Here is a 27,296-nt window from a genome sequence, read left to right as displayed (position 1 = left end):
AACCTGCGGCCGCGGGCTCGTTTGGAAGCTTTCAGGTTGTGCATGTATGCGATTTATGGTGCGATGTATATCAGTCTGCTCGAATCAGTGAATTGGCGCCTTGACGGCGTCGTTCTTGCTGAGCAAAGTGGCAGCGACGGTGGCTGACAGTGTGCCGCTACCGTACGTACTGCTCTCGGCATGTACCTGCGCAGGGTTCCCCATTAGAGGGGGCCAAGACTCACCGGCAAATTAAGGTCACCTTCAGTAGTGCGCTTGACTGGGCCGGTTGGTGCATCATGAAAGGTCTGTCCAAAGCGCTGCTTCATCCTCTTTCAATATCAGCTGTCATAAAAAGCAGCGAAAATATTTCTTCTTATTTTTACTCCAAGTGTGTGGGTGCAACAATTAACTGTGCAAATGGTTATAGCATCGCTTCGTCATTGCTACGTATAGTGCGCAAACAATTTACGCGCCCGTAATCGGGGACTGTATGTGCAGTGCATTAAAGAATCGCGCGTTCGCGCTATTCTTTAATCATTGCAGCCCGTTAGAACGAATACGAGAAAACAAACACGAAATCGAGACAGACTGTATGCCAGCTGGGCAATCTTTTCGTCTCGTACAGCATGCCGAATCCGCTCCCTGCAGCGCTTTCACTGAAGTCGCTCCACAGCTGGACTTGACTGGTCTCGGCTGTTGCGCCGGCGCTAAATGTTAATGGGCCGCAAATAGGCTGTGACCGAGCCAAAAGCCTTCGATGACGCCGGAACGAGAGCGGTCTCCAATAAAAAAACGGTGGCTTAAAACTCATCCCCATTCCACGCGAAGACGGCGTTTCGGCGAAACGAGATGATTGCATAAACCGCGATCTGTTTCCGCGCGAGCAAAACGCAACCAACCGCTATTTCACGCTACGACGGCGGCTCCAAGAAGGGTTTGAGCCGCCTGCGCGGTTTTGGTGCTGGCGCGCAGAAAATAGCGTGAGAATCGGGAGGATCCCCGGTGGAGGGCCCCAGCTGCTGTGTACACGCAACGCGCTTTTTGCGGCGGCCGTTTCGCAGCACCGGCAGCACGCGTTGCGTCGAGAGATTTTTCACCGTAAACAACTCGGCCGGCGCGGCGGCCGTGCAGAGGCCTGCAGGCGTCCGCGACAGCACACGTGAGCGCGCTGCTCCCTTCAGCAGGGGACGTATTCTGAAATGATTGCGAAAGGCGGCAGTGTCGCCTTGCGTGAGGTAGGCCTATGGTCGGAAGTGTTCAATAACTAAATCAACTGCTTTCCCATGACGCCATCATTGCACTGCCGTTAGTGATGTTGAACGCCTCACAGCAAAAGAATGAGCCCAGCGTACTACCGCAGAGCCACCCGTGTGTCGCGTTTTCGCTTCGGTACGGCTTCTGTACGACGTGGCTAGGGTCTGACTGCTTCATATAGGAAGCGTTGAAAGCGCTTTCAACGTTTCGTGCGTAATTGTTTAAAGCGCAGTATAATATTTAAAGAATGCAACCTCATGCGAAATGTATTTTTGTTAAGAGTTTAACACGGCGTACTCAGAGAATTCTGCTGTGGTGTGCCGCGCCGCAGCGACGTCGTCTCAACATCTCAACACTATAAACCCCGCAAGCAACTGAAGGTTCATGCTGCTGGCGCGTTGAAACCACAAAAAACACGCGCTAACAAAGCAAAGATTACTGAAAACACACCGAGGTAATGCTCGCTGAAATCTTCAACGCAAAATATGCTACGCACATGCACCAATGATTAAATACTGGAAGCTACCGCCTTCACCACCGACCAACGGTGATAAGGTGTGTTCGTTTATTCCAGGCATGTTAAGAGCGCCGTAGTGCGTGCCGTAGATTACCGGGACGTCGACAGAAATAATGGCGCCATCACTTTTCCGGCTTTGCTCAACAGTCAATCTGCGCGTACCAAATTGTTTCAGAATACGGCCTCAGAAGTAGAACGTTTTTTTTCCCTGCCTCAATTTCATCTCTCCGGGTCGAAACCATTGAGCGCTCAGTGACGTTGGAAGGGCGTGACTGCCGATGCTGGGTCATGCGCAGAAGTGGCAAAAAAGCAGAGCATGCAAAAGCGAATACAGCCCGAAGACGCCACACGCTATGCGCTGTCTCCCTACCAACACTGTTATTGCGGTAGCCAAATAATATGTGCGAGGAGGTATGCGGAGAAAAATTAAACGACCACAAACGAGGCGCCCTATAAGAGTACGCCAATAGGGCTGTGGCGCGCAAGTCTCGTGTAAAATTGGCGCGAAACTGAAATTGCGCTTCCTCGTGATGCAAGGCGATGGATGAAAAAGCGCAATTCTTGAATGGCAAGATCAAGTGGCACCCTTTCACGGCTTGTAGGCTTCGTGTGACCCTAATTTATGTATGCATATTAGTCACCTGTTTGAAGTGGCAAACCTCCCAATGGCGTGTGCTAGGTACTCCGTTAGGTGGGCAAAAAATTGTCACCCCGTCCCCTGTTGTCCCAGGGAGCTTTACAATGCATACAAAAACGAAACAAGGATGTGCTGCTCACAACGGCCTGCCTTTGGTCCTTGGACTGAGAAATGCAACACCAGGAGTCCTCGGCCGCCATTATAGTTAAAAACCTCCATTTCTATGAACTTGCACGTTCAACAACGACGCGACAGGTCCGACTGAGGTGGCTGAGTTGGCGCCCCCCTTTATTCGCGTCTCCTTTCCTTTAGGTTTCCTTTACCGCACCTTTTTGAAGGCACACCACAGCATTCCCAGCCTTTTCTTCTATAGGCAACGTCAAATGTGACCCAAGATTATGGAGAACTCGGAAAAGCAAGCGATTTATAAAAACGAGAGCGAGCATCGATGCTAGCCGAGTTTCGGTCCCTCACTCGAGTCTCTCCAGTCGCTCTGAAGAAGGAGTGAGACGTTGAAAGCTCGGTGCGGGTGGTTTTGTACACGCGGTTATAAAAAATTACCTACCGCCGGATATTCCTGGCTGTCGTTTGTGGAGCGACGGCGGAGGTCCCCAGAGAATCCCCCGCACGCAGAAACCTGAGCGGGCCCGACGAGACAGCGCTCGGCGTTCTTCCCCGCGGCGCTCGCTTTGTTTTTGTTTTTTGTCTCGAAAGTAAGAGCGCGGAGCCCGCAGGAATTTCGGAGCGCGCACTCGGTGGACGGCACTTGACACGGCTGCTTAGTCGAGACGGCTCGTGGAACGCACGGAGTGGCGCAGAGCTTCCCAGGAACAACTCGGTTCATGAGCGGGTCTTCCTCCATGCTGTCTCTTCTGTGACTTGTGATGGAGTTGAACGAGGTCGTCGCTTCTCCCGATCCGTCAAAGGAAAATCCCTCCTAAACGAGGGAACGCTCGAGTCGGTCTTTTGACCGCAGATATTCCTGTCTAACCTTCGTGAATTTCCCCTAAACAAGTTCGAGGGGCTCGTCTCCTTTTTGTTGGGCACAACCTAATGCATCCAACAAAGAGTTCAGCCAAGGAACGCGTAGGGGACATTATCTGCAGCTTTGAACTGTAGTCTGGTAATTATGGCATAAATAGAAAAATAATTAAACTGGATGGAAAAAGTTACTCCAGTTCCATCCCGTGTGAAATCTGCAGAGACAGCGGAGGCCGCGATTCTCCCGTGTCAGCCTTGTGATTACCGCTTCGCCCGTGACCGACGCAGTTACGCCCCCTATGGTTGTATTTGGAAACCGGAGCGTGGCCGCGCAGACACTCATCTGTCGTCAGGCCCAGCCCTAGAACGGCTCGTTAAAACACCTTTGCCGTCGATGGTGCCCGAACCCAAATCCTTCGAATTACGCGTCCCATGCTCTACCGACTGAGCTGCGACGACGAGCGTTCCCTCGTTCCAACAGGAAACCAAAGGAGCCAGAAAAGCATATTCGGGAGGAAAAAATAACGTACACGCGAAAGACAACCGTTTATTTAAAGGGACACTAAAGAGAAACATTGAATTGATTTAGATCGATAAATTGTGCTCTGAGAACTCTAATGTCATTAATTTCACCATCACAGGTTTATTAATAAAGGAGTAAATCAAGTTCAAAGTTTCATTTAAAAATTTCGCGCCGAAATCTCTCCGCGTGACGTCACGGATTTCAAAGTGTACTTACCGTATTTTGGCGCCATTAACTCAACAAAATCATCCCAGACTTGGTATGTTAAGTCTATGGCCGCCTCAGAGGACAACTTACTTCATTTTTACCGATTAGGAACGACGTAGTCCCTAGTAGGCGCCGTCAAAACATGTGACGTCGCGGTGAATGGTGAGGTAACTTCAAAGTGGCGTCGCCTCCCACATATTGTTCTTGCGCGTTTTCTCGCTTACTAAGCGTCTTCTCGCAGCAAGCGTGGTGTTTTTGGTATCGTGAAAGAGTACTTTACTTGTATGATAAAAACGGTTTTGCTCTAAGGTCACATGCAAGCCGACTGAAGGTGATATAAAAACGAGTTTGTATAAGTAGGTACACCAGGAGTCGCGGTGTTCATGGCACTTGTAAGGTGTCGCGTGGCGTTGCAGCCGGGGGCGCCCTCTCTTCCGCGCTCCGTACGATAGGCCCTGTCAACTGCCATACACGCCGAAGCCTCAGTCGCTTTACCACTCTCTTCTTGCTTCTCGCGTGATGTCTTTAGTTCATCTTCTTGGCGCGTAGACCGAAGAGAATGCAGAACACGCAACAAAAAGAGGTCACGTACACTTGGCGAAACTCTCTCACGCGCACAGAAACATGCCCACAAATGCACGCAGTCGCGGGCAGCCGCTATCTCCGTCTCCTTCTGTAAACCACAATTCGCTACTGAACACGAGGGAAGCAATGTATACGGAGGCTGTGGAACTCGAGACGGCTGCGCATGCTCGCGTAAACACACCACGCCGGCACGACCGGTGTTCCAGAGCTGATCCACAGCGAAGCATCTCAAGTGGGAATAAATTCAGCGGACATGCGGAGCGGGTCAGGTCAAGTCGTATTTCACTTTGGCGTCGCCGAATCGTTCAAACAAGGCTGTGTGCTCACTGAGCTATTCTGGCCATCGGCGCATTCTCTCTCGGTGTAGGCGCCGCCAGCCCGACCCATGTGTTTGCCTTTATTCGAATATGTTCATGACGTCACCGCACTCTCTCTCGTCCTTACTAAACTTGTTGTTCTTACTCGTTTAGGCGGGACGGTTACTCTAGCTTTGTTCTTTTTTTTTCTTTCGGCGGCAGATGGGCCCTGTCCTCATCACGTGCCTTTCTGATGACCGCTGCTGCGATGTCTACGCGAAATACGCATTCTGGTCGATGCACCACGGTACGTTGGCCGATGTAAACATGAATGTCGGCACGAAAAAACAAAAAGAAAAGGTGGGAGGAGAGGGACGGAACAGCCTGCTCAGTCTTCTCAGCACAAACCGAAACTGCAACGAAGCGCCACCCATTCAAGTTTTCAAGCCGCGGCCACCTTTCTTGTTCGGCTTGTACGCACCATGAACGCTTAGCGCCGTGGCGCGGGGAGCGGAACACGCTTCACTGGCAGCCGCTAGCAGCGCCACTCACAGCCACCGCGGTGAATGTGGAACATTCATTTTGCTGTAGAGATGGCGTCAAGTGGCACGTGATCTTTACGACAGGCCTGCAGATCAACACACCCTCGCAAGCTACCTGAAGCCGTCAAACATGCAGCGGTCTTGACCCCGGAAGGCGGCATCAGGTTCGCACCCACTTTGCTAAACTACACTGGGAGGAAAAGAATAGGGAAATAGCAACTAATACGCGCGTACACATAGCCACGTTCATCGCGAATGCTCAGAAAGTCACAAACTGGAAATTTTCACAGTCTGCTTCGTCTTCGATTGTCTTATATCAAGTAGACTGCAATCCATGATGTTGGTGAAGACTTGCAAGGATTGGCTCCAAGGTATCCGGAACTTGCAGTGCGCTTCGAGCTGATGTCATTACGATGAGCTGTGGACGTATCGTGCTTATCAATAACCTAAACACAACGCGAGTGAAGCTGGCCGCGCATCGCTCTCCCCAGCATACATGTAAACTCGCAGAATATCATTCAGCCATGGTTACGAATCGCAGACGCTTCAATCGTACAGCGCACATCCAGCACTTGAAACGGCACCAATTTCTTTTAAGTGCTTCCAGTAGTCCTTTAGGAGAAAAAATAACTCATTTTCGCTGTTACTGATTTTCGTTACCAAGCGCATATGTACATACTGCCAACTCCCAGCATGTGCTCGCAGCATATCCTCGCGCCGCGCCGTAAGTTCCAATTTGTAGTCGAGCACAGTCGCGTCGCAATCGTAGCGTACAAGAGCGGCAGTTGTGTGCCAGCTCGTGGCGAGAAAGTGGACGGAGAAACGAACGAGCCCGCATATCGGGGCTCGCCCATTTCGCAACGGGTGGCGGTAAGTGCGTGCCGGAATGGAAAGACCGGACGGAAGGCGAGTTATTTGTCGGCAAACAAGTTGTGCGCGGTGTGGGCCACGGGAACGCCCGGCTGCCGAAATCCAGAACGTGCGAAGAACAGCTGCTGACAAACGGCGAGGCAGTTGCAACACACTTTCAACGATAGGTAGCTTTCCTCAAGCTAAACGTCGGCTCTTGCTTCTCTTCGGTTCGGCCTTAGTTTGAAATTTATAACCATGGGACGGCACACATCTCACGAATAGCAGCAGCCGTGCGTCACCGTTTGCGAGCAGGAGCCTTGTCATCGCACTTGCAAGCAGCTTTGCCCGACGCATTGCGAAACACGCTATCTCGTGCGAGGGAGACTAATGGACACCTTGCTTACCTGCTTGCATTTGCTGCTTGTATTAACGAGGTCTTGCTTGAGAAAATGCAACCGGGAGCAATAGTAATGTTTGTGTTGTTGGACCACAGCATGCATCTATTGTTAGGTAATATTTGAAGCAAGTCATTCATAAGTATTTTGAGTGCTAATGATCTCATTTATGTGCGTGAGACGCTGCTATAAATGGTTATCTCGGGGATATTGATGGAAATGCCCGCTTTAAAGACGTACAACAAAAGATCACCCAGCTTTTGCACTTACACAAAAGAAAGCGATTGTTCTTTCCCTGCAACGGCATTCGCGGTGATGGTCCTCGCAATGTCTGTGCAGCACCGCAATGCGTTTTATACCCAGACCGCACGCATGCTGAGCAAGTGCACGTCGTTTACCACCCACCGGCTTAGACGCTATCGAGATGGAAAACGTAATAAGTCAACGTCGCCGTGCTCCCACAGTAAAATGATTCCGCGTCGTGACAACGATCTCGTCACGCTTTTTTTTTTTCATCGTGCGGTTCACACTGTCCTGCCACCGTCTGTCTCCTCCTTTCTGCGCTCTGCCTTTTTCGCTTTCGATGCGAGAGCGCGGTGGCTCCCTGTTCCAGCAACTCGCGATCGCTACCGAAGATAGAGAAATTCACAGTCGCGTGCGTTGTGCGTGCGGCCACGCAGCAGTCGAGCGGACCTCACAACGTGAGCGCGAGGACCGATTTGAATGCCAAGTTTAGTGCTGTTTGGTTTACGAGTCGCTCTGAACCTGCAGCACCATTCGCGTTCTGCGTGCACGCCTCGCGTCCGACCCGCACGTGCCGTGTGAGCGGCGGCGTGGAACGGAATTCGAGAGATATCAGCAATCGAGTTGCTCCGCTTCCCTGCGTCCACTTTCCTACTTCGGTGGGATCGCGCGCGCGTTTTCTTCTTTTGAGACGGACGGAAGCGCTGCGTTGAAGCTTGCATGCAGTCACAATTGCAGACATGATCGCGCTCAGCCACGTATTGCTCAGAACTTGAAAGTGCAGTGTAGTGTGGCGAAAATGCCTGTCGACGTATCAAGACAGCGTCGCTGCGTATATATCAGCAATTCCTGTTGGCGAAGCATAAGTGAGGTGCGCAAATAAGCGCACATACGAAGTAGGCGGCGATGTTCTAACTTGCTCCCTCTCATGTTACAGCGTCAGCTGCTCACCCCAATAAGCGCTTTCGGTGCTACTGTTGTTGGAGAGCCTTAATTCGTCAGAGGCGACGCTGTGAAGACACGCTCATGGTCTGAGCAGAACCAGTGGCGGATGCAGAGGGGGGATGTGCTATTGGACGAAGCACATGTCCTGTCTATTGAGTCGTCGTCTTCGTTTTGTAACGCTGTCCAAGCCTTATTATGAACCTGAACCAACTTGTATATAGCAATCCGTCGTCCTGCAGCCGAATTATATACCAATAAAGGGGCGCAGATAATTTCCCGTCCTCACACATAACATGGTTCCCGGCTCACATGGGAAACATTTCCGGATATCCTGACTGCAACCCAAACGAGCGTGTACACCAACTGGCGCGAGAACTCACTTTCCGCGTCTGCGGTCCACCCCCTCGCTTCAATGCAGCCTGCAGGAACCTCGATAACAAAGACCCGCTCGTGTCATACCCCGAACTCACCTCTCATCATAGGTTAGGACGTCGAACTTTTCCTCCTCCTCACACAAAGCTCAACAGAGCACAAGCAATCACTTACAGATAGTTGCAGAACTAGAACATGCATAACACCGACGACACTAAGCAGGTTCAGTCCTGACTTTCCTACTGTATGCTCGCACTGTGGCCACGAATATAACATCTGGCTGTGCCCTCAACGCGGGCACAGACTTTTCTGACCAGTCCTCATGGGACACAGCGCTTCGAAGCACAGAGGTCATCGCTCAGCTCAAGGCTGTCTAGAGGGCCCGGGCCGTCGCTGAAGGACTCTGTCTCCCGACCTGGGTGGAGCCGCCGGATTGATTGGCGGGGCCTTCGGCACCGCTTTCTTTATCTTCAGGACCTGAATAAAGTTCATACTCATTCACTCACTCGTTCGCAAATAAGCGCTTGTTTCAAGAACGTCTACTTATTCACGATTCGAATGACGAGCAGTGCCAATTGCAACAGTCTAGGAGGGTACCGAGTGGTTGTCACTGCAGCTAGTAACAGCGCCGTTAGCACTTACTAACCAGAATAGGCTGTAATCTTTGCTAAGGGATCTCCCCTGCCGACTTCAAAACTTTCCAAGTGCTATGAATGCCTTAATTCGTAAAAGTGACTTGCGCCAGCTTCGGGAATAAGGGCGCCGTCATTATGAAGCTGCTTCAATGGAAGAAGATGTCTAGGCAAATGATTAATCATGAACTGCCTTTGCGCGCTCGCATTATTTTACATACCGGTTGGACGAGGGATATTAAGGTGTGGGTGATTTGCTGGGCACAGTGCAGAAATAATTACAAGTTAACAACATACGGAGCCCCTAAATCAAACTGGATAACTTATCTTTAGTTTCCTCAAATGTATACGTAGCGAAACCTTTGAGTGTCCCACTTTTATGCCGGTGTGTACACATATGCATTTTCAAAAATAAATCAGGTTGTGGTAGTAATTGTTTAGAATGTAATATATTCACGCATGCGTGCAACGTTGTAACCTGAAAATATTACGATAATCCACAGTCCTTTGACATTTTGCAGAGGAAGTACCGTCATTCAGCACCACGTGTAATATGAAATAAGTTATCACGATTGCCCAGAGCGTAAATAAGTGAGTACTAAAGGTAGGACGTTCGGTCCGGGACGACGAGAGGGCGAGGTGCTGAACCACGGCCCCGGCTGACCTGACAACCACTGCAGGGTTTAGGGATCCTATTTCATATTGACTTACCACTCCGACTAGTAAAATGGTAATTCCTGCTATTACTAACTTTTTGGTTGAATTTACAGCTTTATACCAACTATTAAAAATAGTCTAGGATTAGGCCTGAAATGGCTGCAGTACCAGCTGCAGACTTAGATTGACATAGCCTTATGCTATGACACCAATGCGGTTAGATTAGTTGTGTGGAAACGCCATTTACAGCAGCTCATGCATGCGACGCGAAGGCGCTCAAAATATTTTTTTCACCCACGCACCAGATAGTTATGCTGTTATTAAAAAAAGTTGTTGAGGGAGGACCGCCATGACGATTGAATGGGGGCTGAAAAGTAGTGGCGTAACAGCGGCAGGCGCGAAATGCAAATGACTTGTCTCGAAAGCCGGCGGTGTAGCCAGTTTGTGGAGCACCAGCACGCGCTCCCCAAAGTTTGCATCCACCGTGTATGAGCACGCAAGCCTCGCTGGCATTGCTGTCCAGTCCAGAATGTCACCATTTCCCCGACGCAAATTCCTGGCCACGGCGCTCGTGAAAGCGAGCCATGTTCAAGGCATACGACCGGTCTTCATCTTGTCCTGTGTTTACTTGAACGTGTGAAATATTGCGAACAAACAGCGGAAGAAGAAAGAATATGGATTCTTTCGTGCACGTTGATCTGAAATAGAATATGATATCTTCCATCTGAACTTACGAACAGGAATACTCAAGCACCCATGGATATTAAAAAAAAAAACGAGTAAGCTGGTGCAAGAAACCTTCCTGGTTTAACACTATCCGTGATGAGGCAAAGTTAATCTAGAAATCTGGTTTCGGTGCTGATACGACACTTCCAGACCACGTTGCGTAACATCGGTGACAGAACACGGGAGTGTGAACTGCAGTTCGATTCAACGTACTTATCATAGTTGGGCGCTCACAAAGAACTATGGCTGCGAAACAACGCCGAGCAGTTGAGTACTACATATTTATAAATTCTCTTAAAGTTCGTATATAGAGGCAAGAGTGGCTAGTTGGCAGTCCACTGCGAGCAACACCGCTTAATGCTGTACTGACACGCGGAGGAGGGGGAGGAGGAGGAGGAATAAACTTTATTATCAACCAGCAATTTAAGTTCCTTGGCCTAGGCTTCCCACGTGGGGACGTCGAGGTCTTGCCTCTTCGCCTCCTCGCGGGCTTGCTGGATGGCCCATAGCTGATCGTCGACGTGGGAGCACACGAATTTCAAATGTTTTCGAATTATTGCTCTAAATAAGAACGCTGGTGTCGAGAACCCTAAACAAAATATTATGGTGCCTGTGAATGCATCGAATATAGTTTTAAAACCGCCACCTTAAAAAACACTTTCAGTTTCGATATCGAGGGGCGGCTTCTCCATAACTTGACATCGCAGTGTGACGTTACGGGGAGACAGCAACTCGCTAAGATCTGCCATCTCTTCGTGGTGCATGCACACAACGATGAGTGTCCAGCAACTCCGACAGTGATTTCTGCGATTTAGGCTACATGCAGTTTAACGCCGATTAACTGTGTTGACTCGTCGGGATAATGTTGACTCGTCAGGATAGGGGCTGCCTTGCAGGTGCTCAACGACGAAAACTTTAAAATTAAAGTAAAATATTTTATACGTGTTGCCTGACACGGGTGTGTGGAGAGCGTTAAAACTGCATACCAAGGAAACGAAAAATGTCCTGTAGCAAAACTGCGATTCGGCCTAGTTGGAACAAGTTCATTTTGAAATACTTGCGCAGGCACACAAGGACAAAGAAGAGAGACACACACAGGCGCCTGTGTGTGTCTCTCTTCTTTGTCCTTGTGTGCCTGCGCAAGTATTTCAAAATGAAAAATGTCCCTCTTGCAATGTCTCAAAATCGTGTTAGTACTCCCTCAAGATACAAAAACGGCGAGGCGTTCGAAATGTTATTACTTGAATACCTTGCCGTACTGATACGACGTACTTTGAAGGACGGAAATGATAGTTCCAATGAGATAACCCTTAGTGAGCTGCAAATAAAAAAAAAGAAACAAAGAAAACGCTTCGTGCGCACGGCTGTATGTCGGAGTGGTATATAGGCACGGCTAAACTGCTCGGCACATGGCGTGTGCCTCCGCTCTTGGAATTCGCACGGCTCTTTGCGGTTCCCGCGTCTCGAAAGCCGTTCTTTGTTTCGTGACCAGATGCGAAGCTCGAATGACGCCGTGACAAGGCAGATAGATGAGCCCGCTCTCGGTTGTTGCTACAATATTTTGATCTCTCACTTTTTCTTTATTTTTCCTTTCTTTGTTCATTGGCGTTTTTCTTTCCATGTGGAGTCAGCACCCCAAAAACGCCTCGATAAGTGGCTTATGCAACGGGTAGCTCGTCCCTTCCCCCTTTTTTTTTTCTTGCATCCCTCATCTAAGACCCGTCTTTTCGTCGAATTTTTTTTTTCCCATCTCGGTGCTTTCTTGACCTTTCATTTCTGCTTCGAAAATTTGTTGGTGCACTTGAGCCATCACTATGATGCGTTTTTTGGGGCAGGGCGGCGTCGACCGTGAGAAAAACATGAGTAGTGAGTGTTTTTGGGTCTCGTGTTTCTCGCTTCGCGGAAATTCCCGCCCAAATGTTCTCCTTTTTCATTGCTCTTGCTCATATTCCCTGTGAGTCCATGCTGCCAGAGTCTATAGGGAGTGCGCGCTATTTGCAGCATGATGTAATATGTCGCGCGTGGGAAGCTTGTTTGCATCAGGGCTGACAGAGCGGTCCGGTATTCACTGCTCGCCCTTTCACTGCACGTATGACATTAAGTTTGAGAGTGCAGCTCTTGGGCGCAACTTGAGAGCTGTTGTCCCTCGCCGCAACCGAGCGAACGTTCTCCTGTTTTGCTTTTTTGTGTCTCCCATCTGCTAGTTCGAACGCCTCAAGCCAAGCGACGCTCTTCTTTTGACCCGCAGTTCGCGCCACCGAACCAGAAAATAATAATAAAAGAAAGAGCAATAAACAATGAAAAAAAAAGGCGAAAATAAAAGATAAACATAACAAAGAATTTTCTGTAATTGCAGGTGGCGCCACCGAAACAGAAAAATAAAGAAAAAATGAAAAGAAAGAAAATATTACATCAAAAAATTGTAAAAATAGAAATGAAGAGTTTTAGGTAAACTGCACATACATACATATCTAAAATTATCTGGCTCAATATATCGCCAAATGAAAACACGCGCACGGCTGCACTCACATTTCACGTTAGGGAGTATCGTAATCGTCGGTGTAATTTTTTTAGTTGGAAAATACCCATGCAGTAAATTTGCTAAGGAAAGTCATGGAGGCGTCATGATATAATTTATTACGTAAATCATTACACTGAGATTAAAGATGCGCAATGCCTCTGTTCAGTAAGACCGAAGTTTGTTTGGGGGCTGGGAACAAGCGTGAGGTGAAAGCGAGACTGCAACGACTCAAAAAAGAAAAGCTAAACTTTTACATATCGAAAGAGGGTATGTAGCATGCGCAGACGCAACGTTGTGATTTTGTGGCGCTTGGCCAGGTCACGTGGACAGTAGGCAATGCACCAGAAAAGCGTATTCATATAGCTGAGTCCATTACTGAGGTTTATTTTCATCTGGTCACTTTTACTTCTCGCCACCATTTTACAGCGAAAGCTGTTATGAGATCGCAACAAGGGCAGTTCTTGGCGCCGCTGGTGCCCGTAACCACTATCGCGCTAAAAAAAAAAAAAAGCTAAATAAGAAAAATATACGGGATGGAACGAGGTTCGAACCTGGGCCCTCTGCGTGGGAGCCCAGTATTCTACCTCAGAGCCATGCCAGTGCTGCAAACTGCTTCGAAAAAAAGACCCTATACAGGCTTCATGTCGGGAAGGAACCACATTAGCATATGTAATGTAGTGTGGTAGAAGAGTAAAATAACAACCAGGCGTCACACAATGCGAATTGCGCAACGAGTGGGTTGTTGCATGCTTCCAACCCACTACAAAGGCGTCTGCCATAATTCTTCATTGTCATCAGCCACAGCATCAACAAAGTGCACATAATGCCTCAAAGGTGTTTAGCGGGTACCACAGTTCTCTGAAGAATGACGAAAAATGGCATAGTGGGTGCTTCCCTACTTCACAAAAATTATGATGATTTATAGCGTAGTGGGTTCCTCGCAAGTGCACTTCTATTGGTTGCCAAGGAAGCCCATAAGGCTCCCAGTGTCCATTTCCTCGGGGTCTCAATAAAGTTAATTCTCTCTCTCTTTCTCACGTTAACGTATGTTATAAAGCGTGGTGGGAGAATTAAATAACGACCGGGCGTCACACAATGCGAATTACGTAACTAGTGGGTCGTTGCTAGTGTACTTGTATTAGTATCCACAAGAGAGTTTACAACGGGCTCTAGAAATGCCGCTCTTGCAGCTTTCGCTGTGACAGTGCTGCACTTTGGGCGCAGGTCTGCCGTTTTTTTTTTTCTTGTTTTTCGAATAAGCTGCAAATTTTACATGTGGCGCAATTGCTGTTTAAGTTGAGGAAGGTAACATTCAACTGTGGCCCTCTGTAATGCTTTCGGGCCTTGAAGGTATTAGTAAATTAGAAGAATAAATCAACCAGCGTATGTTGTTCTGTTAGCTAAGACATTGTATCTCATCTTTGACATTTGAACAGCGGAGCTGTTTATAAGCCGGTCGTTAGTCCGTTCAGAGCGAATAGAAAACTGTCATCGTAATGAAGCGGCACGCGCTTTCTTCTTCCTCTTCTTCATCTTCTGCTTCGCTCCCAGAGACGTGCGCGATTTGTCCGGCGTGGGATTCATTAACTTAGATGGGCAAAAGAACGAGCACAGAGAGAGAAAGAAGGAGAGTATTAAAGGGAAGAAAGACAGAAAAGGATGCAAACACATAGAAAGAAATAGACAGAGAGGGAGAGGTATGGAAAGAAACATGCACAAAGAAGATATAGAAAAAAGAGAGAGCGAGATAAAGAGAGGTAAGAGAAAAGATATAGAAAGAGCGAGAGAGATAAAGAGAGATAAAAAGAGGTGTAAAAAACAGAGATAGAGTAAAAGAGCAAGAAAGAGAGAAACGAGGCAGGCCGCCCAGCTGCGCACTTCCTTCGGGCTTGGCACCAGCAGTTCGAAGCTGCCTTAATTTCTTTAGTAATGGGATTTCTCTCGTCTACGGTACAATATAAACTACTTATACAGTTTAGAGTACGTAATGGGTTTGAGCACTTGTGGCAGCGGAATGTGCAAACGTTATAATTTGTACTGCATGCCTCGTTCTGCCAATGTTGTCTTTCAAACAGCACGAAAAATCAAGACGGGTTCCCATGAATATTTGTTTTTCCTAAGAGCTTTACGTGAATCAGAGCGGGATAAGTCTTTTCTGAATAGTGGAATTTGTCTGAACAGTTACTTATAAAACAAACAAACAAACAAACAAACAAACAAACAAACAAACGGATACGCATACATCCGTCGCAGGTGCATGGTGACGTTAATGCTACTATCTTTCTATCTCTCGATGGGTGTGTATAATTAGTGGCGATATTTTCTATATGTGATGATGATCATTACAAGGAGTGGCACTTACGTGCCCCATACACTTCGATGGAGGCGAAAATGTTTGAGGTCCGTGTGCCTAGGATTTAGGTGCACGTTAAAGAACCCCAGGTGGTCGAAATTTCCGGAGCCCTCCATTACGGCGTCTCTCATAATCATATCGCGGTTTTGGGATGTTAAACCCCAGATATTATTATTATTATTATTATTATTATTATTATACATGCGTCATACACAATGACGCAAGTTGGCGCAAGAAAGGTTCACCGAAGGTAGCCAATGACCAAAGTATTTTGGATGGTTGATTTTGAGCCCGCTTCGCTGCAGTCCTTAAAGCAGCGGATCAGTCCGATGCTCTACTTTGCGCTATCCAGTAGCTGAAATTGGCGAGAAAATGATTCGTGACCAAGATAGAAATACAGACAGATACCGCGGTCTGTCACTCATGCACGCACGTAAATCTCGTTCGCTGTGAAGCAGATATGTCACGAACTGTGGCTCTCGAGCAAAGAAAACAACTGGCCTCACAATCAAATCTGGCCAAGAGACGCGCTTATGTGTTTTCTTTTTAATTCGTTCTTCACATTAATGCCTTCTTCCAGCAGAGAAAGAGCCGCTAGTTGATAAACCAACGGGCAGTATATGAAATGACTCGCACGCATTCTGGCTGCCTCGCATTTGCTGCGTACTCGGCAAGAGTGAATGCATCACGCGGGGTAAGTGTGCAGCTTAAATTTGGGCTAGTTGGCTCTGACTTGAATACGTACTACTTGAGGTCGGATTTTTAGGCATTAAGAAAGCTCGTTTTAAGCGCCGCAAATAGGCAGGCAAAACAACGTTTTATGCCTCCGATATCATAAATATATGCACAATAAACATTCACATAAATGCAAATAATTTCAAACGAAGGCGTGCGTGACGTGTATCTACGACAATAAAACAATTATGTTATTGCTTAAGATGACGCAAAGACGCCAACAGTTCAACATAGCCGTGCAGTGGTGCTTTGCCTAGCACGGTTCGCAGAACACGGTCTCTCCCGTGCTCTGCACGGTGAGTCAAGTATCCACTGACGAATCAACACACTCCTGGGTGTCTTTTCGGCATAACTGAGAAGGGCAGAGCAGGAGCAGATAGCGAGATCGCTGAAGGACCAGAAGTGGCGGATTCCCCCAATTGGTCAAATCGCGTACAGCCAATTTCTCACCTGGTACTGAACCACCGGCGTAGCCAGGCGGAGTGGGGGGAGGTGGGGGGAAGGGCCCTCCATTCCCCTTTCGAAACTTTTCAGTTTTGCATGCGTAATATACACACACACACATATACAAACGCACGCACGAACATACGCAAAGTATGGTTGAACCACCACCCCCCCTCGAAAGAAATTTCTGCCTACGCTACTGCAGCGAACACTTTAAAAAGTCAGTTACAAAGAAAACGCCACGTGTACATCCAATTTTTCTTTCTTTTTTTTTGCTCGTCACTTTCCTTTCCTCTGACGGCTCTCCGTGGTTTCGCATTCGCCAACAGCTCGCGCAATGTTAGCGCGGCGGCAAATGTTCGCCGGCGTGTCCCACTTCACTGCTGCGAGCGGTTGTTTCCGAGAGTTAATTGAACTTGAGCAGGGGTCTCAAACATGCGGCCCGCCGACCTTTCGCTAGCGGCCGCGGCCCGCACATGACAGTCGTCGTCGCTTTTTTTCTTTTTTGACTCTGTGACTGCCCCTGACATTGCTAAATGCATGGTGCTCGCATTATTTTCTCGCCTATTGTGATTCATAACCCTTTGTTCGGGTAAGCTACACAGGTGTGAATTAAAGCATTTTTTTTTTTCGTGAGGCACCACATGCGGTCACCTTGTGCTGAAACATAACCGCGGAGCAAAAACTCTATACTTCAGAATCGTGATCCACATCCTAGGCATTGTGGCGATCGATATCGATGTTTCTCGAATCCTGACGCCAAATCCCCTTCAGAAATGACCCATATACGAGATAAGAGAAAGGCCTTCTTTCAAATGGCAACGGTAGCTGGCATATTGCTCAACCCCCCCCCCCCCCCCCCCCCGCTTCTCACTTCTTCATTGTACAGGCCCTTTGCGGGACTAAATTTAGTCGCTGCTGCCCGGTGGCCGATGGGAGTTTGAGACCCCTGAACTAGAGGACTAAGTTGAACCCCTTCCGAACAAGCACTGTTGCGCGGTTACGTGAATAACGGTCTCAAACTGCACGCGGGAGCGAAACTTGAGGCTAAATAGTGTTCGTATATGCGCCAATATTGAAAACAGGCATTTATAGCCATTTGTAAGCGTTTAGGCACGAACACCAAAAATAGGCATTTATGGGCAATATAAAAACACTCTAAAATGCCTTCTTAACCTCTAATTCATGCTCACATATCAAAATGGCGCGATAGGAGCGCGAAGAACAAAATAGGCATTTGCCTAAAATCCGGTCTCTACTTTTTACTAGCGGAACTAAAAAGAGGGATGCAGACGACCGCTAGACTTCAATTGAAAGTTTTTACTTCCGTCACATGACATACAAAGTGGTAACCACAAAGACATCTAAGCTGATTGTATCGCCACCGTTCCGTCAACAGCTGCACGTGCGAAGCCACCTGTGTCGCTCATGCAGCCTTGCAGTCAGCTGATCTCACTTTCTTTTGTGAGGACAGTTGAGCGAGGCAGGGAATACACGGGGACGCACATAGGTGCGTAAGTGTACCCTCAATAGTCCTCACACAAAGAGAGAGAGAGATTAGCTTCCTGCAAGGGTGCATGCGCGACACGTAGCTTGGCACGTGTTTAGATGTTTTTTTTTTTTGTGGTTAACACTTTGTATGTCATTTGTCGGAAGTAAAAACCTTCAGTTGAAGTCTAGCGGTCGTCCTGTGTGCTTCCTCATTTGTTCCCGTTTTAGTTCCGCTAGTAATAAGTACACCGATCATCACCGGAAATCGCTGACCGCCGATATGTATCTGTGTAGCCAGGACAAGAAGTTATCTTGTGGTGCTTTATTTATGGAGTGTATCGGAAGAGTTCGTGTTTATTCAAGAGCTGAAGAGAAAGCCTTAGCGGTCATTCAGGTGCACTCTGGAAACCACGACTGTCTTATCTGCGTCAGGTAGTTTGATGATAGTAATCTTTTAGCGAATTCTTAGTAGTGTACCGTATCGGGAGACTAGGCTGGAAATTCAGAAAGGCTACCCAATTGCGGTGCTGCTCTTGCGGGAGATACGTCACAGCAGTAGGCTAGGTGGTTTGAAATCTCCAGTGCATAACTTAAAGAAATACCTAAGCTAGCGCTGTCACAATGACCACAACATTCGAAGAGCTAATCACAAAATTAACCTATTATAGGATAGATGTGGCCTCCACATGCAAACAGAGCGATTTCTACTTCGGTGTCCTTCTTGAGGACCCCACCCGCTTGCCCAGAAACATTATTGATCAATAAAGGTTTTCACTACTACTTGAGCAACTGTCTTTATTCGTAAACTCTGCGACAGCGAATCGCAGTTGACGTGCTTGGAGGAACGGCAGTGGAGAGCAAAACCTTGTTACAGATTTTGCATAGTTGTAGAATGACTGAACAAATAACTTTACGGGGGACAATAACTAATTACATAACCTAGCTTATAGCTAGCGAGCGAGAGCACTTTGTTCAGTGGCAGAATCCAGCAGGTTGAATCGAGACGCAGACGGCTACGTGAAGCTACTCGTGCCTGCGGCTGAGGATTTTAGACTGTAGAAATGTCACACTAAATCAGGTATTAACGCGATGGCGTTAAAGAGCTAGTTTCACAGAAATTTCGGCATCGGCCTCGTTGGTTGTGAGCGAAAGATCAGCGTGGTCCGTGACCGAAAAATCGAGAAAGATGCAAATAAAGTAAATAATAAAAATATTCGGCTCGAGTGAGAATCGAACCTAGGCCACCTGCGTGGCAAGCAGGTGTTTTACCACAGAGCCACGCCACCGCTTGAAACTGCTTTGGAAAATAACACTATATGAACGTCATGTAGTGGGAGGAGTCTCCTTTAGGTATGTAATATTTCATGGCAGAAGCGTAGAATCGCGCCAGGCGTCAAAATATGTGAATTGCGCAACGAGTGGGTGTATTAAAGGCCCACCCTTTACAAAGCGCTCAGACATCTATAATCATCATCACCAGCAAAAGCATCAACAAAGTGAGCAGTTGCGTAGGTTCGCGTGTTGCCTTACGGACGCGTAGTGGGCCCTTCGCTGATTCGCAAAAGAAAGAATTATGGCGTAGTGGGCACTGCGCAACTGTACTTGCCGTAGGCATTCTAGGATGGTTTGAAACGGCCAATGTTGCGCGCACAGGCGTTCGTTTTCTTGCGGCACGGTTGAGGCATGCACCGAGAACCGAAGCCAGGATAGCAATTGAGAAGGCGAGGCGCGCGCGGGGCACGACTACGCTATCGAGTTCTACTCTTGAAGGCGAAGGTCAAGCGTCATCCAAGTTTTTGCAAAGATTACACCCTGAACTCATGATAGGGAGAGCGACACAGGCGAATGCGCTTCTCCATAAAGGCGCGAACTGGTCTTGTTTCTTCGAACATGGTTACACGGGCGTGGCTAATAACCGTGCATGTTCTATCAAAGCCAGTAACACATCTCAGTCTCTCCGCCTTGCTGCCCGAGTTTCCTTACGGCACCGGACGCGGCATATAGCCAACCAGCCGTCAAACTTGTGTAGATTACTGCACCCTCGTAAACCTTATAACAGCTGATGAGCACAAATTTGAGTTGGATTCGTTATATACGTCAAGAGCACAGTGATCACCCCTGCTTGAATCAACGAAGGTGTACCAGCAAGAAGTCAGCTCCGATTGAGTTATGCGTGTCGCTGCCTGTGCACGTGAAACACGCACTATAGACGCAACGATACCAACGTGATCGCATGTGTATAGTACGGTTGCGAAAATATAACCGATAATAGCTTTGCCTCGCTAAGCGAATCAGAGCACGTTAATTACTTAATTCGTTAATATTTCTCCTATTTACTTCCCGTGTTCACGTCAATTAAATAAATAATCGTCGCGTGGTTATGGCTTTGATTTCTAAAAATAAAGGCGCGACATTTTGCAATAGCCACCTAATGTCTTGTAGGCAATAACATGCGCGCCGAAGCACGCTCGAAAACAAACAGCGCGCGTTCTCCCTCGCGTACACGGGAAGACGTGCGCGTATGCTGGCAGCATTCACGGAGAAGCTTTGGCACAGCCATAAAAAAGGGTGTTATCAGAAGCATTTAATGTGTGTATCCGCCGGCCAGGAAAATACACAACCGAATACGAATAAATGCAGTTGATGAACTAGCCTTATCGTTTGGCGTCAGTCGGGCAGAGGTATTCGCGGATAATTTCTCGACGACTGAATCGATCGGTATACATTTCTCTCGTGCGCTTTGGTATTCCTATTTTATTACGACGAGCAGTAGTTGATGGCACAGCTTCGCTTATCTACACGGCGATCGTGTTGTCGAAGATTATTTGTATGAGCCTGTGAACGATGGTCATACATATGGGGGTTAAAACTTCCAGGAACACTTAAAGACAACGTACGTTTTTATACAACGATCATCTTACGTTATTCCTTCAAGAATGATTTCAGAGAGCAGCGAGATTGCGTGAAATTTCCTCTACCTTATTGAAATCTCTGAGCCGAATTGTGCACGATGTTGTGCTGCTGACCAGCGCACGTATTTTATGGCATATAACGGAGTTCGAACACCTGAAATGTGAATTTTCTACAAAAGCAGACGTACACAACAATAAAGGGTGTCTTTTTTTTTAGACAATGCAGATTTTTTAATAAAAAAGCTATGATAGTGAGGCCCCTGTCGTCTTCGCAAGCGAACTCTATGCCGAGGCGGGAAAACATTGCCGCACCTAAAGTTGCATTCAAATGAGTAATTAACGAAAGTTCGTTAATTAACTTTTAATGTTTACCTTTAAGGCTGTTGTTTATATGGAAAAGTTGTAGGGCGTGACAATTTATGGCATGCCCATTTTTTTTTTAAGTTCCAAAAAACGCACGTAATTTGAGATAATAATCGCCGAAGTTCAAGACGCCGATCGAGGCGATACCGAAATTGAGTTTCCGGTCTGACGTCACCAGGCTGACGGATTTCTTGCGCGCCCAATGCGCTCAGTTTCGGTATCGCCTCGATCGGCGTCTTGAACTTCGGCGATTATTATCTCAAATTACGTGCGTTTTTTGGAACTTAAAAAAAATGGACATGCCATAAATTGTGACGCCCTACAACTTTTCCATATAAACAACAGCCTTAAAGGTAAACATTAAAAGTTTATTAACGAACTTTCATTATTTACTCATTTTAATGCAACTTTAGGTGCGGCAAACTTTTTCCGCGTCGGCGAAGAGTTCGTTTGCGAGGACGACAGGGGCCGTACTATAATAGAATTTTTATTAAAAATCTGTATTGTCTAAAAAAAACACCCTGCATGTAGTGTTCAGCTACCGAAATGAAAGTTTTGCCAATAATGCACTTTGTGTGTTTACAAAATTCGACACACAGTTGTAAAATCATATGGGCTCAGGAAAAGTTTGAAGTTGGCGTAGGTTCTACGATAGTTGCCCCTGAGATGTGTTACACAATGTCTTGAAATTATAATTAGTGGCTTCCCCGAAGCCTCCTTCGCATGACGAAATTACTCGGATGAGATATATGTACAGAAGTTTTTGATGATGAAACTGTCACTCGTTTGCTGGTTCGAAATGCCTTTGACACGAAAGCAAAGCAACGAAGGGAGCTCGGCCTCACCCTGCGTGAACTCCACGACGCTCCGGTTGCCGACGGCCCGGTTGACAAGGATTCCGTGGCTGGGGAACACGGTCACCACGTACTTGAGCCTGGCAGCCACACTGTCGCTGTCGCACGCGCGCAGCACGTCACTGTCGAAGCGAAATCCCAGCCGGCGTGATCCATCCAAGTAGGAAAGCGCGAAGGCTCCCCGGTTCACCGCCACTTGGGGAGGGCTGTTGTCCACCGCGACTACTTCTACGGGGAACAGCTGCGGCTCGCGCGTCGGCTGCTGCACGTTCGGGTGCACGTAGAAGTCGTCGTGGACGCCGTCGCTGACCACAAAAGTGAAGTTGTCGCGCTTCGTGTCGCTGCCGTCGTGAGAGTAGGACAGCCTGTTGTCCCCGAGGTCGGCCATGGTGAAGGAGGTGGCCTCGCGGGACCTGTCGATGATGATGCGGCCATGCAGCGGCCTGTGGATGATGCGGAAGCGGACGCTCCTGTCCGGAGTGTCCATATCGTCGGCCTTTAGCTCGAACGGCGTGATGAGGCGCTCAGTGCCTTCGCGGAGTCTCAGCGGTGAGATGAACACTACGGGCTTCTTGTTGTCCACGTCGGTGATGGCGATTCGGAAAGTACGGAACACCGAGTTTCGGCCGTCGCTCACTTCGAATTCAAAGCTGTCGAGCTTGCTCTCATCCTTGCTTGTGTGAACGTAGCTAATTTTGTTTCCCGCCAAGTCGAGCTGCGTGAAGGATCTGATGATCACTCCCGGGGCATCTGAACTTTCGAGATGCCCTTTCCCGGGCGACTGGGTTATGGCAAACCGAAGACGTTCGTCATCGCTGTTCAGGTCTGTCGTGCTCAGTGAGGCGGTGGTGAGCGTCACTTTGCCTCCTTCGGGAAGTCTCACTCCTCGATTCACAACCTCCGGGTAAACAACGTCGATGCTCTCGATGGTGACCCAGAAGTACTGGTCGATTAGCGAGTTGGTGCCGTCTGTGACATCGAGTCTAATGAGATCGCGGACTCCGGGCGCCCCGGTATGCGTGTACAAGATGAGACCATTGTCAATATCTTGCTGAGTAAAGTTAGACGCTAGGGTTAAATTGCGCGAAGGCTGATAAGTGCTGGAATTCAAGAGTTGCAGTCTCCCGTGCCTAGGTACGTCTCTTAATATGTAAGTCAAGCTGGAATCATCAGAATCGATGTCCTCGGCTCTCAGAACGCGGTTTGTGATGGCTTTCTTTTCTTCCAATCCCACCTCCAAGCCATCATTGACCACGAGCCGAGGTGTTTCATCATCTACCGGCGTTACGATCACAGAAATCTGCTTGCGACTTTCGTGTTGTCCGTCACTGACAGATAGCTCGAACGAGTCTGATGTCGTCTCGCTGTCGTCATGCCTGTAAACTACAAAGGACGGCGCCGCCACGTCGTCGCTGTCGAATGTTTCCAGCTGCATCGTTCGGGTCGACAGTACCTTCCCGTGCAGAGGTGGTTTCGTGACCCGAAATGTCAGTTTGTCACTGGGCCTGTCCATGTCTGCTGCTTGCGTGACAATCTCCTCTAACGATATATCAGAACCTTCCGACCCAGTTATCTCGTCTATCGTTATCTCTGGCATCTCATCGTTCTTTGGCGTTATCTGCACATGAAACGTATGCTTGGGACTAGTGTTCACACCGTCGGAGCAAACAAAGGTAAAATTGTCCTCCAGTGGTTCAAATCCTCTATGTATGCTTTGGACATAGTTTATCCAACCCGATATTACTTCTGCCGTTGTGAATGCCGACACGGGTACGCCTGTATGCACACGCTCAGAGCCCGGCAGAGGTGACGCGTTTTCGACGTACCCGTGGCTCGGCTGCACGTCGATACTGCAGAGGATATCTTCATCATTCGTGTCCACGTCTGTAGCCGAAAGATGTACACGCGTGATCGTGGCTTTGCCGCCTTCAGGAACGGCGAGAGACGGTCCGATCAGAATTCGTGGGGGTACCGAATCTACAGGCTCAACTTTCACATGAACGAGAGCATCATCCATTCGTGTTATTCCTGAGCCATCAGTAATACTGAGCTGAAATATGTCACTCGAACCGCTTACACCAGTCTCGATGCCACTGTGAACATAGAAGACTCTTCGCTTCAGAAGATCTTGCAGAGAAAACCGATTTGCTTTCATTCCACTGTTAAATATGCTGCCCTGTCTGGGAGCATGTGTTAGAATAAATTGAAAACTACCTGCATGGTCAACAATGTTTTGTATATTGAAGGACTGACTCTGCAATAAAACCTTGCCCCCCTCTTTAGCAGTCAAGAGCACATTGGTGGTACCGGGCCTTTTTGGAACACGCGATTCCTCCGACAGTGGTTTAATGTTTACCTTAACAGTCACCGGAACTCTATGTATTCCATCACGAACCTCCAACTCAAACTTGTCCATTTTTCTTCCAGAGGTACCCATGTTTTCATATGATAACTGACCGCTCGCGATGTCTGAGCATTTGAAGAAATCGTTTTCGTCTAAGACATCTCCCCCCAATCGAATTGCTCCGTAGGCGGGAACCTTAAGCACAACGAAAGTTAGCTCCTCACTAGGCGTATCCGTATCAATCGCGTCGAGGTCCTCCAGGGTGATTTCCACTGAAGATTTCTCCGTAACAGTTATGCCACGATTGTGCACTGCGGGCGGTTTGTTGTCTACAGGCTGCAAGAGAACCGTGAAGGCTTGACCGCCGATGACATTATCACCGTTGTCGCGCACCTCGAATTCGAAGTTTATTATCCTCGGAACAATTCCCAGTTCCGCCGATGGGGGTCGGTAGCCGATTTTATGGTGGTTGACTTCGGCCTGCGTAAACTCTGTGACATCTGTGTCCGGTTCGTCCATGCGTACTACTGAGCCAGCGCTCATCGCGTTGCTAGCGTCCGTGTCGAAAGGCGGCCGAGTGATCCGACAGCGGAGCTCCTTTTCCTTCGTGTCCAGATCGCGGTAACGCAACTCCTTCTTCGTGATCACCGTCAGCTGGAACTCCTCTACGAGGAGATGAAGCGTGGCGTCAGGGTGCTTCTCCGGTGGCAAGTCGTCAACAGGAAGAATCCTGACCAAAAACTCGTTTATACCGGATTCATTTGGCGGTTCGTTTTCGTCAGAGAGCTGGAAAAAGACGCGGTCTGTGATTGGTTCGGAAACGTGATCTCCCGAATAGCGGTAGTAGAGGTTTCCTTCGAGCAAATCTACCTGCTCCCACTTGGTCACCTCTGCTTCGTACAAGCCATCCTTGAAAAGCCAATGGAAAGAATTGGGTGGCTTTTCGTGCTTCTTCACCAGCAATGTACCATGTTCTGGAAACGGGGGCAGTAGCTCGAAGAGAATGCCGAAATCATCGCTGTCAACGTCGGTGGCGCTTAGGTAGCGAGATAAAACTTGGGCGTCCTCTCCTTTGTGGATCGTGATGCCGGTGTTTATATCCAATAGCGGAGGTTCGTCGTCAACCGGGTAAATAGTGACAGGAAAAAGAAATTCCACGTCGTGTCGTCCATCGCTCACTTTAAAGACAACATTGTCTGTGCTTGTACTGCTTCCATCGTGTCGATAAGCGACGCGCCCTTCGTCCAAGTCGGCAATCGTAAACATGTCGGCTTCCTCACCATCCACCAGAAGGCTTCCGTGCCTCATTCCGTCAACGACGGTGAAGAGGACGTCTTCGCGGTTATCCTGATCCGAGATAGCTAAGCTGCCCCCAATTTTTCTCGATTTTCCTTCGATCAGCGTGATTCCAGTGTTCTTAGTAACTAGAGGAGCCATAGTGTTTGTCGGTTTCACGACAATCATGAGAGAGAATGGGTCCGAAGTCGCGCCGTCTGGATCGACCACCTCTACTTCAACTCGGAACACTCGGCTGTCATTAGATTGTGCGAGCGGGGGCACGTAAGCGATCTTTAGGGCTTGCACGTCCTTTTGGAAAAACGAGGTAGTTGGCACACGACGGTCATCAGTTGTCACGAAATGTCCCTCTCCAGGACCGAGCACTGTTCTAAAATTAAAGAGCAGCGTGCCACTGTCGCTATCCGGATCATCTGCAGCGAGCACGGCGGGAGTTAATGGAGTCATTATGAACTGGCTTACGTCGAGGCGAAGCTCAGACGCGAAAGTCGGTTGGGGAGCAGAGTTCTCAATGCCTGCTTCAATCTTTATGGGTAAGTGAAAGCGCTCCTTCCTCGATGAATGGCCTGAGGAATCGGTGACCTCTACGAGGAACGGTACGTAGTCCCATTTGAATGAATGCGAACCACCGGTGTGGCGATACCGGACGTCGCCTCTAAGAAGAGACTCGCAACTTGTGAACTGTGTCGGGACGTCACCAACCAACTCACCGTGACGGGGAAGCCGGTGAACCTCCGTTAAGACGCGCACCCTGCACACACTTCCCGGTTCCACGCCACTGAAAGTAAGGACGTCTTCACTGATGGGCTCGGTCTCACCCCCAATCGATGGCACGGACAGCGCGTTCACTTTCACTGCAATCTGATACGGCTCGGGCGACACCTCCACCGACAATAGCAAGGGCACTATCAGCGTCTCATCCTCGGCCTCGTACTTGACGAGGAGTCGCACCCTGTCGAGAAGCGGTGTTATCCTGGACCCAAAATGCGTGTAGGACACAGTTCCGAAGCCAAATCCACACGGAAAAGATGCAGGCTGCAGCCTTCCGGGCCGACTCCAAGACAGGATGGAAGCGGGCTCGCCATCCTCTGCCTGAACGACTTGCACGTCGCAGCGGTCTCCCGGTGCGACCCGTATGCGCAGGTCCTCCGACGGGCTCAGGAACACAGAGCGTCCCAGGGACACGGTCAGCGGCTGGTTCTTGACAATCACGTCGGTGGGTGCGAGGCCGGCTGCGACCAGGGCCACGGCGGTGAGCAGCAGCCAGCGCTTCATGAGCGATGCGCTGCGTCCGCCGGCCAGAGGAGATCGCGGCGGGAGCAGCGCTGACATGCTGCTGCCGACTCGGCGGTAACTTTCATGTTTAGCTCGTCTCGCTGGGAGCGGGCCGCCTTCTTCTCGCCCTCGGTTCGCCTCTCCTCGCCCTGCCGGCGCGTCACTCGCCCAGGGCGGGTATCGCTCCCTCCCTTGTGAGGAAGGCGCTACAAAAGGGCGCCGTGGACAAACTCGCGTCGGCTCACTTTTCGCGCATTCAAAGGTGCAGCGTGTCCTTGGGGCGGGACCGTCTAGTACTCGCCGGCAGTCGCTGACACCACTGTTGTTGCAGGTTCGGGGCACAACACGCGTAGCTTGTGTCC

At 48.8% G+C, this 27,296-nt stretch overlaps 1 protein-coding gene across 1 annotated transcript in view; it reads right to left on the bottom strand.

Annotated features, from left to right (window-relative positions):
* The window catches only part of LOC119382447 (FRAS1-related extracellular matrix protein 2), a 266,202-nt gene extending 239,180 nt beyond the window's left edge, over positions 1-27,022 (bottom strand). Inside the window, exon 1 of the mRNA XM_037650153.2 lies at positions 22,011-27,022. Coding sequence (XP_037506081.1) covers positions 22,011-26,991 — 4,981 coding nt within the window. The 5' untranslated portion in view covers positions 26,992-27,022. The remainder of the gene's footprint in view (positions 1-22,010) is intronic.
* Between the last annotated feature and the right edge of the window lie 274 nt (positions 27,023-27,296).

Source organism: Rhipicephalus sanguineus, chromosome 2 (genome assembly GCF_013339695.2).
Source record: "Rhipicephalus sanguineus isolate Rsan-2018 chromosome 2, BIME_Rsan_1.4, whole genome shotgun sequence".
NCBI classification, from domain to species: Eukaryota; Metazoa; Arthropoda; class Arachnida; order Ixodida; family Ixodidae; genus Rhipicephalus; species Rhipicephalus sanguineus.
This window is presented reverse-complemented; position numbering and strand designations above follow the sequence as displayed.